The sequence below is a fragment of the Salmo salar genome, chromosome ssa10, assembly GCF_905237065.1.
Source record: "Salmo salar chromosome ssa10, Ssal_v3.1, whole genome shotgun sequence".
NCBI classification, from domain to species: Eukaryota; Metazoa; Chordata; class Actinopteri; order Salmoniformes; family Salmonidae; genus Salmo; species Salmo salar.
The window spans coordinates 74,194,647-74,210,288 of NC_059451.1; the positions used below are offsets into that span (position 1 = coordinate 74,194,647).

Here is a 15,642-nt window from a genome sequence, read left to right on the forward strand (position 1 = left end):
CTTCTATCAGTCACAGTGGTCAGATAGTCTGCCACCATGTTACTGTCTGTTTAGAGCCAAATAGCATTGAAGCTTTCTTGAATTTTTTTTTGTGGTGTCTTTTCAATGGGTGATATATTTTTCATTTTTGCTTTGTGATGATTTGGTTGAGTGAGATTTTCTGAGTTCTGTCCTGAGACTCTATGGGGTTGGTTTGGGTTAGTGAACTGAGCCTCAGAACCAGCTGACTGACGGAACTCTTCTCTTGACATTGTAGGGTTGTGTGATGAAATGTTTTGGGGTCACTTGTTTTTAGACGGTTGTCAAATTTGATGGCTGTTTTTTCTATTCGAATAAGGAGGTGGGGGGGGGGATTGGCCCAATTCTGCTCTTACATGTGTTATTTCTGGAGTTTTTCTTTGCACGTGCAATACAGTCTTACAAAAACTCAGCATGCAGTATTTTGATTGGATTTGTCCCATTTGTTGAATTCATTATTGGAGAGTGGACCCCATACTTCGCTACCCTTTAGAGCAATTGGTTCTATTTTAAAGCATAGAATGCTTTTCTTCCTTTGTCTCTCAGCTGTGAAAGCTTACCTGTGAAAGCTACCAGTGTCGCTGATATTTAGTCCTAGATATGTGTCGTTTTTTTTTGGTGTGTTCTAATAGAACTGTGTCCAAATAGAATTTATATTTGTCATCCTGATTTTTATATATATATAAAACAGGTTCTGTTAGACCTCAGTTAACCTAAAAAAATATATATATATATATATATATATATATATATATATTTTTTTTTAGGTTAACTGAGGTCTAACAGAACTTGTGCAGATGATCTAGATGCTGCTGTAACCCCTCCTTAGCGGCAGACAGCAGCACCAGGTCACCTGCGTACAGCAGACGCTGGATTTCAGCGTCGGGTAGGGTGAGACCAGGTGCTGCAGATTCTTCTACTGTTTTTTTTGCCAATTCATTAATGTAGATGTTAAATAGTGTTGGACTTATTGAGCAGCCCTGCTTCACTCCACGTCTCTGAGAGAAGACGTCTGTTTGCGTGTTGCCAATTTGAACCACACATTTGATTTGTAGTGTACATTTGATTTAATAGCATCCTATGATTTCCCTCCGATACCACTTTGTATTAGTTTATAAAAAAAAGACCTTTGTGCTGAAAAATAAGTAGATTTTGCCTTTGTTTTGGTCTACTTTGTCAATTAGAGTGTGGCGGGTGTAAATGTGGTCTGTCGAGGTAATTTGTTAGAAATCCAATCTGGTTTCTGCTCAGGACGTTGTGTTCATCAAGGGAATTAAATAGTCTGCTATTTATGATACTGCAGAGAATTTGCTGTTAACGCAAATTCCTCAAATTATTTGGATCAAATTTGTCTCCATTTTTATAGATTGGTGTGATCAATCCTTTGTTCCAAATATCAGGGAAAATACCTGCAGTGAGGATAATTTTAAAGAGTTTGGCCAATTTGAATTTGTGGTCTGTATATTTGATCATTTCATTTAATATACCGTCCGCACCACAGGCCTTTTTGGGTTGGAGAGTGTTCAGTTAATTATTGTTCTGTAATTGAGGTATCCACAGGATTCTTATTTGTCATTTTTTCTTGTATATATTGTTGTTATGGGCTCTTTGTTATATTGCTGTAGAGGTTTGCAAAGTGATTTCTTCACATATCACCATATTGGATAGCCAATTTATTTAATTTATCCCAGTTCTCCCAGAAGTGGTGTGATTCTACGGATTCCTTAATTCCATCCAGCTGATTTCTAATGTGCTGTTCATTTTTTGTTCTTAGGGTGTGTTTGTATTGCTTCAGTGTTTCCCCATATTGAAGGTGTATATTTTTGTTGTCTGGTTCTCTGTGTTTTCGTTTAGATATATTTCTCAATGACTTTCTTAGATTTCTGTAATCATTATCAAACCATTTTTCATTCTCTATTATTTTTGGTTTGCTTTTATGTTTCTTTTATATTAGCCAAGAAGGCTAATTTGTCAAATATAAAGTTTGTTCCAAACTTCCAAATGTACACCTTCATTGCTGTAGGAGAATGTTAAGGCTCAAAAGTTGTCCAGGAGAGATTTGAATTTTTAGGGTACTAATTGCTTTTATGGTAGATGTCTCTACTGTTTGCACTCCATCTATAGGCCTGTTTAGTACCATGTCATTTATTGGGCCGTGATGCTTCATGGTTGTGTTCCGCTCTTCTCAGATGCACTGTGATTTTACTGTGGTTGAGCTCTTTTCTTTCTCTCTTTTCTTCCTCTCGATTTTCTATCTCTTTCTCTCTTTCTCTCTCCTGTCTTGTCTCTCCTGTCTTGTCTCTCTTTCTTTCTTCCCCCCTCCCCTAACAGACAGCAGGGAGGAGTCAGTCCTGGGTAGTATTCCTCTGCCTAGCTATGTCATCTCAGCCGTGGAGCCTGAGGACCACATCAGCCGCAAGTACGCCTTCAAGGTAAGACTCAGAGTTCGCCTCTTAACAGGTCTTATGTGTAGTCTTTTTAATATGTATTTTTGTTTTGTTTATTTTATTCATTTGACTAATGTAATATTCTATGGCTTTATGTTGTCTCTGTTTAACTGGTTTATATTTGTAAGCGACGCGACGTTTATGCCTACTGTTAAAATATAACTGGCTTTATTGCTTTTATTACTCACCGGCGTCGTGTTGACTGCTAGATTATGGACTGAATATGATTTGGTTCTCTGCTTCATATTGACTTCTATTTGACCAACCGCTGGCTTAGAGGCATTGCGTCACCGTGAGGTCACCTATGCTCACAGGGATAATTCTGTCAATCAATGATATTCTGGATAATAAGCCAATCAGAAACTTAATTCCATCCATCCTCCCCTTCTATTGGCTATTGAGGATTTCAAATCAAATCACATTTGATTTGTCACATGTGCCGAATACAACAGGTATTGAAATGCTTACAATCCCTTAACCAACAATGCAGTTGAAGAAATAGAGTTAAGAAAATATTGACTAAATAAACTAAAGTAAAATCAAATAAAAAAGTAACACAAGATAATTGCATAACAATAATGATGCTACAGTATATACAGGGGGGTACCGGTACCGAGTTAATGTGCGGGGGTACAGGTTAGTCGAGGTAATTTGTAAAGAGACAATGCACAGATAAACAGAGAGTAGCAGCAGTGTAATAACAAAGGGGGGGGGGGTGTCAATGTAAATAGTCCGGGCGGCCATTTGATTAATTGTTCAGCAGTCTTATGACTTGGGGATAGAAGCTGTTGAGAAGCCTTTTGGACCTAGACTTGGCTCTCCGGTACCGCTTGCCGTGGGGTAGCAGAGAGAACAGTCTATGACTTGGGTGACTGGAGTCTTTGACTATTTTTTGGGGGGGCCTTCCTCTGACACCGCCTAATTACATTTACATTTTAGTCATTTAGCAGACGCTCTTATCCAGAGCGACTTACAAATTGGTGCATTCACCTATAATATCCAGTGGAACAACCACTTTACAATAGTGCATCTAAATCTTTTAAGGGGGGGGTTAGCATGTATAGGTTGTTGATCAAAATGGATTCTCTGTATTGGTCGCTTTTTAACTTTCTAATTTGCTTGTCTACTAAATGAATATATACATTTTTTTCATAAGAAAGGTATTTTCTCCACAATGCCTACAACTGTAGGTTTTCTCTGCAGACATGTTATAGGTATAATACTACAGTATATAATTTAGGACTCCCCGCCTCTGCCATAGAGCTACTGTGCCTTCCGAAAGTATTCATACCCCTTGTTTGTTGTTAAAAAAATATATAGGGTTAATATAAATTTACATTTGTCAATGATCTACACAAAATATTCTGTAAAAGTGGAAGAAAAATTCTAACATTTGTATAAAATAAATAAAAAAATCAATCCATGTTAGAATCATCTTTGGCAGTAATTACAGATGTGAGTCTATCTGGGTAGGTCTCTAAGAGCTTTCCACACCTGGATTGTGCATAATTTGCAGTTTATTTGTTTCAAAATTCTTGAAGCTCTGTCAAATTCATTGTTGATCATTGCCAGACTACCATTTTCAGGTCTTGCCATATATTTTCAAGTAGATTTTAGTCAAAAGTGTAACTCGGTCACTCAGGAAAATGTACATTCTTCTTGGTAAACAAATTCGGTGTAGATTTAACTTTGTGTTTTAGGTTATTGTCCTGCTGAAAGGTGAATTAATCTCCCAGTGTCTGGTGGAAAGCAGACCGAACCAGGTTTTCCTCTAGGATTTTGCCTGTGCTTAGTTCCATTCAGTTTCTTTTTTATCCTGAAAAACTCCCCAGTCCTTAAAGATTACAAGCATACCCATAACATGATGCAGCCACCACTATGCTTGAAAATATGGAGAGTGGTACTCCGTAATGTGCTGTATTGGATTTGGCCCAAACATAAGACTGTATTCAGGACAGAAAGTGAATTGCTTTGCCACATTTTTTGCAGTATTACTTTAGTGCCTTGTTGCAAACAGGATACATGTTTTGGAATATTTTTATTCTGCACAGGCTTCCTTATTTTTTACTCTGTCAATTAGGATAGTATTGTGGAGTAACTACAATGTTGTTGATCCATCCTCAGTTTTATCCTATCACAGCCATTAAATTCTTAAAATTGTAACTGTTTTAAAGTCACTATTGGCCTCTTGGTGAAGTCCCTAAGTGGTTTCCTTCCTCTCCAGCAACTGAGTATCTTTGTAGTGACTGGGTGTATTGATACACCATCTAAAGTGTAATTAATAAATTACCCATCACCCAATAAGTGCCTTTCTTTGCGAGGCATTGGAAACCTCCCTGGTCTTTGTGGTTGAGTCTGTGTTTGAAATTCACTTCTCGACTGAGAGACCTGATAATTGTATTTGTGGGGTACAGAGATGAGGTAGTCATTCAAAAATCATGTTAAACACTATTATTGCACACAGAGTCCATGCAACTTATTATGTGACTTGTTAAGCACATTTTTACTTCTGAACTTATTTAGACTTGCCATAACAAAGCGATTGAATGCTTATTGACTGAAGACATTTCAGCTTTTCTTTTTTATTCATTTGTAAACATTTGTAAAAACATAATTCCACTTTGACATTATACGGTATTGTGTGGAGGCCAGTGAAAAAACATCTCAATTTAATCCATTTTCAATTCAGGCTGTAACACAACAAAATGCGGAAAAAGTAAAGGGGTGTGAATTATTTCTGAAGGCACCGTATACAAGTGTCAGAGACTGTGGTGCTAGCTGTATATCTGTGGTTGGTTCTAGATTACCCACATCTTTCTCTAATGTCCTCTGCTAGTGGTTTCATTCCCACAGGAAGCCAGTGTGGTTCCGTGATGTTTCCTTTCCGCACTACATATACAGCCTTGCCTCTGTTATCATGCAGAGCCAATAGGGGTTTAGGTTTCGGTCTGTTGACTGTATGACAGACGGTAGGCCTGGATGGTCGTATAATATAGGCCAGTCAGTGACTGATACAACCAGTCGGTCTCCTAGTAACGGAGGTTTTCTTTTCCTGGTTCAAAAAGGAGCTTAGGTGGTGGGCGTGGCAGGGGTCGGCCCGTCGGCACGGCTGAATTTTAGTGAACGTTTCAGTGGCCCCAATCTTGCCGGTGTGGAGAATTTCCTGCAATTTCCAATTTCCTAAAATTGTACAAATTTCTCCATGGAGCTGAGAGAAAATGTAGCAGTTTTAAAGAAGATTTCCTGCGATTCAATGCCTTTTGCTATGGCTAGTACAGTGTTCTATCATTCAAACATAATAACAAAATCAATTCTCCCTGACTGTCTAGCTTTTATTTTGGTTATTGTTAGTTTTCAAAGATTATATTATAAGAAAATATATAGGTCATTTTTTTCATACATACTTTATCTTCATTTAGTCGTTTCAGTTTATACCGAAAGCGTTTGTTTTTACACTGTTTGGATTTAGGTGGCCAGAAAAAACGCTCAAGGATTTCAATGGCAGAAAAATCCCTGTAATGCCGCCAATCTCCGCCCCTCTGGCTGATGACATGTATTCAATGTTATTTCAATGTTGCTTCAATGGTTCCTCCCTAACCAGACCACCCTGACCCTAAAAAGGCAGTGTTTCTCAACAGTAGTTCTATGGTTGCGTATGGTTTCTAGCCCAATACAAGAACACCTGATTCTACTCTCTTCCTAATCACCCAACCCCTTCATTAGTTAAACAAGGTGTGCTTGTGTTGGGCGGAAACCAAACGGTGCAGTCTTGGTGTTACCCAGCAAGGTTGCAAAGTTCTGCTAACTTTCCCCCAAGTTCCTAGGTTTTCCCAGAAGTCCCAGTTGGCCCGTAATCAGTAGGGGATAAGCAGGAAATGAGGAATCCTTTTCTGGAAAACCTGGGAGATTTTGGGGAAAGTTACTGGAATTTGGCAACCCTAGAAACACTGCTGTCCAATTGTCCTATTATAGTTTCTGCCTCGTCTGGTGGGGTTTTTTGTTGTAAACTTTTCACTCTACTGTTGACTCAACTGATGCAGTGAGAAAGGCTCATAGGACTCAGTTTACAGTTACACTCTAGCAGGCCAAATGTAATTGAATGCAGAGTGGAGATTTGGGCTGGCGATTTTAGGATTGACTGTAGAATGGCTCGGTAATCTACTCTAAGCCCTTATCAGAGACATAGGTTATATTTGAGCTGCTGCACTCTTGTGCAATCTGTCACACTGCTATGCATGTGTGTGCGTGCGCGAGGGAGGCGGAGGGAGAGGCAGGGGTCAATAGAGAATGGCTAGCTTGTGTTTCCTACTCCCTGAAACCGAGATTCTGTTACTGCCATGGAAGAGTTGGGAGAATGTTAAGAGGACTCCCCCCGATACCTGTAACCCGACCCTGTCAGGACCACTCTCCAGTGTCTCTCTAGAGTGGTGTGTGTGTTTTATGTCAGTTGGTTAGTTTGTTTGTGCTGCAACCATTCACCACTACACTGAGTTAGTAATACTTTGTTTTCGTCTGACTACTTCATCCCAAAAGATGTTTCCCCATGGTTAAAACTTCACTTTCCCCACCCCGCCCCTCCACGGTGGAGCCAACCAATCTAGCTAGAAGGCTGGTACCCCCCCCACCCCTATTCGCTGAACTCTGTTCCCTCTCTTGTTCCTATTGGTGGGCTGCCTTGCTGGGACCCTGCGTGTGTGCGAGGTCATCCAAATGAAACCCAAGTGCACCATCCTCTCATAAATAGGTACTGGCCTCTCAACCTATTGTACTTTACCTGAGTTACTGCTTTTGCCATGTCATTTACCTTCAGTGTGTGGTTGGAAAAAAGGCTAAATATATACAGCGCCGTGTATATTTGTTATGGTTTGGAGCATGTTTTGAGAGTGGTGTGCCTTTTGGACATGGTTGTGGTTTCCCTCCATTTTTATCTGTCTTCTCTGTCTTGTATGATCTCATTTACTCGTGCCTCTGGTTATGTTGTGTTGGCTAAACTCTGCTTTGCCTCATCCAGCATGCCACTCGTGGAGGTAGATCGATTGGTTTTATTTAAGTGGAATAAACATTTTCTTCTCCTCTTGTGCAGTCTTCTAGCCTGGTCCCAGATCGGTTTCAAATGAAACGTTTCTTTATAGAGCACATTTCTTGCAGGGGATGCATTTCAAGGTGCTTAACAAGTGTTTGTGCCGTCTTGCCCGAGGATGTGAATATTCTGTATAATAACTTTCTTAACGGCTGTTCGAGGTTATTATTCTGTTTGTGCCGTCTTGCTGACTCCCATGTTATTTTTTATAAATGTAACCCTATGGGGATAGTCGAGCAGTAGGAGTTGTCAAGACGGTACAAACAGAATTGGCACCAGGCTAATAACCTTCAACAGTCGTTAAGCAACACTCAGTATACAGAATGTAGTTCCTATATCCATTTCCATTATGCCAATGGTTTCCCCAAAGCAGAAAGGTTTTTCGAGATGGCGCATTCCAGAACGTACCGTGTGAGTCGTGCGTTCATTCTGAACGTTTATCGCTGTAAAAGTATTTCCGCGTGAGAGTTCGGGGGGGGGTCTGCGTTGTCGCAGCTTGGAGGCCGGGGCTACCTCCCAAAATGGCACCCTATTCCCTACATAGTACACTACTTTTGATATGACTCTGGTAAAAAAAGTAGTGCACTGTGTAGGGAATGGGGTGCCATTTGGGCCAGCCCCCCCCTCCCCCGGCTTATCTGGAAAGCACAATAAGAAGGCTTTGAATAGACGGGACAAAAAATAAAAAGCCTGCGTGTCTGAGAGGGGCTGGGGAGAGGAAGAAGAGGACTGTTGCTATTGTTAGCCTTCCTGTCTGGGAGTACAGGCTGGCTATTTTTGAGGAGGAGAGCTGGGGGGGGGGGGGGAGACTTGCCCAGGGTGAGCAGTGTGCATTCTCTGTGGAGGTGTGGTGGTCACACGGTGCACTGAGTATCCCACGCAGCCTCTTCCCTCTAGCGGGAATGCTATGAGGCTGTGGTAAGGAATGTTATAAGAGACCAGGCCACCGTCTGCACATTCTTCCGTTGGTCTGAAAAGGCAGGGCAGGTATTGGATAATTACAGTGACAGGGTAGCTGTTGGGATAGGTTGATAAATGGGGTGGGTGCGCGCGTGCATGGCATGCACGTACATCCAACCATGATATAGAATTATATTAGAGAGCAGCTTGTCCGGATCGCTGGAGAGTGATTGAGTGATTAGACAGCTGATTAACACAGCAGCAGTCTGACTCCCCGCGCGCGCGTGGCCTTGCCAGTAGCTACGTCGAGCCTTCTGCTGCTACACTCTAGTGTACGGAGTGAGGTGAAGCTGCCTCTAGATGCTGATCTCAGGTCAGTTTCCCCACTGATGGTTAAAGGTTAGGGGAGGCTGATCTTAGGTCTCGGGGCAACTTCACCCTGTTCCACAGTGTACACTACAGGCTGAACCTTAGACCAGCCAGGGAGGAGATTTAAAGACCTCCCCAGGGGGTAGAGGCAGCCTTCTGGCCCGACCTTTCTCCAAACACTGCCTGGGGCCAAGAGGCTTACCGTTACACCCGGTCATCCTGCAGGAGCACGGTCTGTCTGTGTGTTTGTGGGAATACATGGGTGTGTGTACACCACAGGCGGCCGGCGGCACCTTCATTGGGGAGGACGGACTTGTAGTAATGGCTGGAGCGGAATCAATGGAATGGTATCCAACACATCAAACATGTGGTTTGCATGTGTTTGGTGGTACTCCATTCCAGCCATTATTATGAGCCCGTCCTCCCCTCAGCAGCCTCCTGTGCTGTACGTGTGTGTGTGTGTGTGTGTGTGTGTGTGTGTGTGTGTGTGTGTGTGTGTGTGTGTGTGTGTGTGTGTGTGTGTGTGTGTGTGTGTGTGTGTGTGTGTGTGTGTGTGTGTGTGTGTGTAGTGTTGTAGGGGTTTTCACGCCACGAACAACACCCATGCCTCACCTTGAAAAGCCATGTTTGTATCAAACGTCGAGTCAGGCAAAATCAAAAAAAGATGCCAACACTCAAATGAAGAAATCACACCCATTTCACACCCGCTTGGCAATCTGTTACCTTGCTTTGTCTAGATCCAACTAAAACCCATGAGTCCCGAATGGCACCCTATTCCCTACACAATCGACTACATTTGACCAAGGCCCCGGTCAAAAGTAGTGGACTAATAGGGAAATGGGTGCCATTTGGGATTCTTGGGTTTTAGTTGGATCTGGACTCTGATAAGACAAAAAGGCAGGGGTGTATTCATTAGCACACACTGTAGCAAAACGTTTTGCTACGGGAGAAAGGGAAATAAGTGTTTCTTATTGGACAAATTCAGGTAGGTCCCTCTCCATTTCAGCCGGTTTGCTTCATCTTGGTTGCTAGTGAATACACCCCATATAGATTGGCTCTCATTTGTTACATAATGGCGATGGCATGAGTGATTGCCTCAATAATTGCCATTTGCAGTGCCAGTGATAGCCGCCTCCTAATGAAAACGGCCTCTTGAAATATTGGTGTTGCTTCTTCATAGACTACAATCTAGTAATTACCCCCAAAAGGAAAATGGTGGAAACTCCCTCCAACCATGTTTGCGTCAAACCAATGCTTGTAAATACATGAGAGGGAGTGAACGAGTGAACACTTCTGGGTGAAGGCTGGGAGAATCTTAACTCGTCCATAGAGATTTGGACTGCGTGCTGATTCTCCATCCTTCTCCCAAAGTGTGCACTTGCGTACTCCCTGGGTTGGATTTTAAAAGCATTGGAATGGTGTATTTGCTGACTATTGTAGGGGGGTTTCCACCATTGTTAAATCCATGATGGGAAGGGTGCAAGTGCACACTTTGGGGAAAAGTGTGGAGAATCAGAACGCCCCATAGAGACAAGCATAAGACAAGTATGTATAAACAAGTGTAGACTAGGCCCAGTACAAACAACTCCCGAGCATGTTGAAAATAGCAACGTCATGGTTGAAGTTCTATCACAATGGCTCCTTCTACGCTTGCTTGTTGTTGATTGGCTTACACTGCCCTCTGTCATGGGTTGGATTGGACCTTTGCATTCTTGTTATGTCCCTCATGCTACTGTGTCTATTGGTCAGTATGGATGTGTCTCTCCTTCTCCATTGGCTGGAGTACTCTGTCGCTTCTCTCTGTTATTCTATTGGCTGGCTTCTTTTGTCTCTATTGGCTACTATCTCTGTTTCTCTATTGGCCAACACAGATGGGTCTCTTTTCCTATTGGCTAATGCTGATTTGACTCTTTTTTTTTTTTACTCTCTATTGGCTGACTTGAATGTGTTTGTGTCTCCATGGGCAGACATTGGTTGATGTCCCTATTTCTCTTAATTGTTCAACACTTCTCTATCCATCTCGTTTATGGTTGGGGTCAATTCAGTTCTCAATTCAGTTCATAGTAGACCATTTTTTGTTCTTGAATTACATTTAAATTCACCTGAAATAACTGAATTCAAAACTCAGTTGACCCCAACCTTGCTATCTACCCCATTGGCCAGACACCACGTCCATCACTCTTCTTCAGTCTGACCCTCCCTCTCTCCTCTCCCATAGGCCAACCACACGGGCATGCGCTCGTACATTTACAACCGGAGCACTGTGATTGACTCGCAGGCGGAGCACGGCGGCATGCGGACGTACTTCTTCAGCGCCGACACGCAGGAGGACGTGAACGGCTGGGTGAAGGCCATGAACCAGGCGGCGATGATGCAGAACCAAACCGACAGCCTCAGGAGGTAGGTGTAGTGCGACGTTAGCCCTAGACACTGATCCTGGGTCAGTTTTGCATTACCGCTGCCAATGGTTAAGGTTCGGATCGGGGGCGCAACGGTCGTCAAAGTTGATAAAGGGTCCAAAATCAATTTCTGATAAATCTAACGGCTGCGTAATGGAGTAAGATACTCACCTCTTAGAGATTTTTTTTAATTGTTTTTTTTATCCATCAAATAATGGATTTATATTGACTGAAATGAACAATGAGAGACAGGGAATGAATGGAATCCAGACATTTTGGTGGGACTTCAGGTGTTCAATTTAATGTGAAATATGACATTATTTCTTCGTTAAGTGATTCATGCCAACTTTTTTTAAACCACATATGGCCCTTTTCATATGTTTTGCTATTATATTGCTAGAAATATAACGTTTGAAAATAACCAATTTGCATATAGGCACAAATTAATAAATTAGCATGAAATGACTCTTTATCCAACCAGCTTTTTCTAAGTTACCACCCCAAAGAGAATTTGTACCCCACATGTCATCTAAAATATTAAACAAGGCAGAAATGTTTTGTACTAAAATGTCCCCACATGTTGTGAACATCGTCTCATTAGAATGAACCAATGCATATTTATTTGACAGTAGGGGAAAGATCAAAAATTGCGCGATTGACCCAGATATCTTCTTTCTTTTCTGAGTGGCCGACGTTATTCACGTTATCGTCTAATCAAACATCAACGGGTTTCCTGTTCCACGAAGTGGAACGTTGATCGTTTTGTCTTCTTTCGTCATTTAGTTGCCGTGCCAGTGCGTTTAAGCCCCATCGATATATCAACGTTGATAAACACCTGGGTCTAAACGTTTTTCGACCTTTCCGACAATGCCCCCATCCTTTTGAGACATCGTTTCACACTTTCCCCCAATAGTAAAGTCCGGGAGAAAAGGTGGTTTGCACGGGTAACCGTATGAATATTGTCCGTTTCTATTTTGAAAGTAATCGGTGAAGTGGCAATTAGTTGACAAATAGATGAGCCATTTCTCAAACACAGCCAAAGGACGGCGAAGAGGTGTATTCTCAGATGGGCCGTGCTACTGTACGTAGGGGAAAGTTCACCATGGAGCCAAGAGGTACGCTGCCTTGGACCTAACCTCCCTGTCTGTCAACCTGTCACTCCAGATCTGGGTCATGTACATAGGAAATATTGGAGGTTTGCTTGATTTAGCTTTAACAAATTGAAGGGGTGGGTTGAGTTTGCACTTTTGGGACTGTTCAGTTGGTTATATTTTATTGGGCAATTACCCATCTGACCGAGGTTGTATTGGGAATGGTACATGTAACTTAGCTGTGGCAATTCTTAAGTGTGTGTGTGTGTGTGTGTGTGTGTGTGTGTGTGTGTGTGTGTGTGTGTGTGTGTGTGTGTGTGTGTGTGTGTGTGTCTGAATATATCTGTCTGGGGAGAGAGATGAGTTTCCTTGTGTTTGCCATTCTGTCAGTCTCATTGATAGGCAGCGCTGAGAAACAGAGCTGCAATCTCTAGGGCTATTTGGGTTTGTGTGTGTGTGTGAGTGCTTGTGCATGCCTGTGTGACCTTGCAGCAGAGAGTGCATTGTGATGCTGTGTCTGTGCTAGCCTTGCTCCATGATGCCACTCAGCCTGCTCTCAGATTGCATTGGTGCGGACACACACACACACACACACACACACACACACACACACACACACACACACACACAATAGTACAGTTTCACAGACTTTGACAGATGCCTAACGATGCTGTGAGAAGGATGGCGAGAAAGTGAATAACATAGAGAGATGGAAGGAGAGAGTGATGGTGGGAAAAGCGATGGACAGACTAGAGGGAATAATAGACGGGGGGGGCTGATGAGAGACCGAGAGATGTCAGCGAGAAAGAGGGGGATATGTGGAAGAGAAGAGAGGGTGAGAGACACGGACGGACGGACACGGACGGACGGACACGGACGGACACGGACGGACACGGACACGGACGGGGACGGACGGACGAGGGACGGACGGACACGGACGGGGACGGACGGGGACGGACACGGACGGGGACGGACGGACACGGACGGGGACGGACGGGGACGGACGGACACGGACGGGACGGACGGACACGGGACGGACGGACACGGGACGAGGCGACGGACACGGACGGACGGGACGAACGGACGGGAGACGGACACGGACGGACACGGACGGGACGGACACGGACGGACACGGACGGACACGGACGGACGGACAGGCGGACGCGACGGACGGACGGGCAGGCGGACACGGACGGACGGACACGGACGGACGGACACGGACGGACACGGACGGACGGACACGGACGGACGGACACGGACGGACACGGACGGACACGGACGGACGGACACGGACAGACACACGGACGGACACGGACGGACAGACACGACGGACACGGACGGACACGGACGGACAGACACGGACGGACACGGACGGACAGACACACGGACAGACACACGGACGAGACGACACGGACGGACGGACACGGACGGACGGACACACGGACGGACGGACACGGACGGACGGACACACGGACGGACGGACACGACGGACGGCAGACACGGACGGACGGACACACGGACGGACGGACACGGACGGACGGACACACGGACGGACGGACACACGGACGGACGGACACACGGACGGACACGGACGGACGGACACACGGACGGACGGACACACGGACGGACACGGACGGACGGACACACGGACGGACGGACACACGGACGGACACGGACGGACAGACACACGGACGGACACGGACGGACAGACACACGGACGGACACGGACGGACAGACACACGGACGGACAGGGACACGGACGGACAGACACACGGTCGGACGGACACGGACGGACAGGCACACAGTCGGACGGACAGGCACACAGTCGGACGGACACGGACGGACAGGCACACAGTCGGACGGACACGGACGGACAGGCACACAGTCGGACGGACACGGACGGACAGACGGGCACGGATGGACGGACAGGCGGACACGGAGGGATAGACGGGCACAGACGGACAGACGGGCACGGACGGACAGACGGGCACGGAGGGATAGACAGTCACTCCCGACAAACTGTTATTGTGCTGACGTTGCTTCCAGGCGCAATTTGGAACTCGGTAGTGAATGTTGCAACTGAGGACAGATGATTTTTATGCGCTTAAGCACTCGGTGGTCCCATTCTGTGAGCTTGTGTCTCCTACCACTTCGTCTCTGATGCTCCTAGACGTTTCCACTTCACAATAACACCACTTACAGTTGACTGGGGCAGCTCTAGCAGGGCAGAAATGTTACTAACTGACTTTTTGGAAAGGTGACATCCTGAAATAGCCGAATCCACTAATTTGAAGGGGTGTCCACATACTTATGCATATATACTGCATATGTGAAAACGTGTATTTTGGGTAGTAGCCTAGTAATAAAATGTGTCATGCAATAATGGCACACTACACTTGTGACAGACCAAGCCGAACAAATGTGAACCTTCAATTTGGAGGTTTCAAATGTCCCTCAAGGGCCAAGTTGACCTATTTTATGAAGTGCCATTGGTTGGTGGATTTAAAGTCTAAGATCTTTGATAGGCTGATGCAGAATTTGTTAGCGGAAGTAATCTCTGCCAGCTGGTCTTGTTAGCATAGTGTGCCAGGTTATCTCATGGGAACAGCTAACATGTAGCGTTGTATCACGTGCAACTTCGTCAACGATGATGCCGCTTTTGAGACAGTTTAAGTTTAAACTTGTTTTAATGTTTCCAAGTATGAACCCAATATGTTTGCATTAATTCTGTATATATCTTATATATTTTATATCCCAATATTTATCAAATTTTGCCCCTAGTTTTCCACCCGCGTCTGTCTGTCCGCCCAGACAGACGGGCAGTTGGATACGGACAGACAGACACATACGGACAAACAGACAGACAGACACGAACGGACAGACACACAGGGGTGGACGGACGGAGACAGACAAGAATGATAGTGAAAGGGAGTGTGTGAGAGAGAGCGAGCCAGTGTGTATCAGACAGAGATTGATGAGGCCCAGGTAGCGGTGGTGTTGTGTCGGAGTCTGATTTCCTGTCAAACCAGGTGGGTCTACACTCATTGCATGCGTGTGACAGGTCGCTTCACTACGCTACAGGAACTAACAGAGACCGAGGCCTCCAAGCTGTGCCTGCTGTCTAGACTAGGATATCTCATTTAGTGGAACTGTGGTCAGAGGCTTTGTGTCCGTTGAAAACCAGGGGCAAAATGTGAAAAATATTGGGATATATAAGATATACACAGAATTAATGCAAACATATTGGGTTCATACTTGGAAACATTAAAACAAGTTTAAACTGTCTCAAAAGCGGCATCATCGTTGACGAAGTTGCACGTGATACAACGCTACATGTT

At 44.5% G+C, this 15,642-nt stretch overlaps 1 protein-coding gene across 15 annotated transcripts in view; it reads left to right on the plus strand.

The window, feature by feature from the left end:
• The window catches only part of LOC106561057 (pleckstrin homology domain-containing family A member 7), a 172,360-nt gene that overhangs the window by 120,565 nt on the left and 36,153 nt on the right, over positions 1-15,642 (plus strand). For 13 of the 15 annotated variants that reach the window (XM_014124645.2, XM_014124644.2, XM_014124646.2 and 10 more), the window contains 2 exons: positions 2,350-2,450; positions 11,033-11,214. In XM_014124645.2, coding sequence (XP_013980120.1) covers positions 2,350-2,450; positions 11,033-11,214 — 283 coding nt within the window. The remainder of the gene's footprint in view (positions 1-2,349; positions 2,451-11,032; positions 11,215-15,642) is intronic. The other 2 variants (XM_014124648.2, XM_045688086.1) reach the window with 1 other exon arrangement.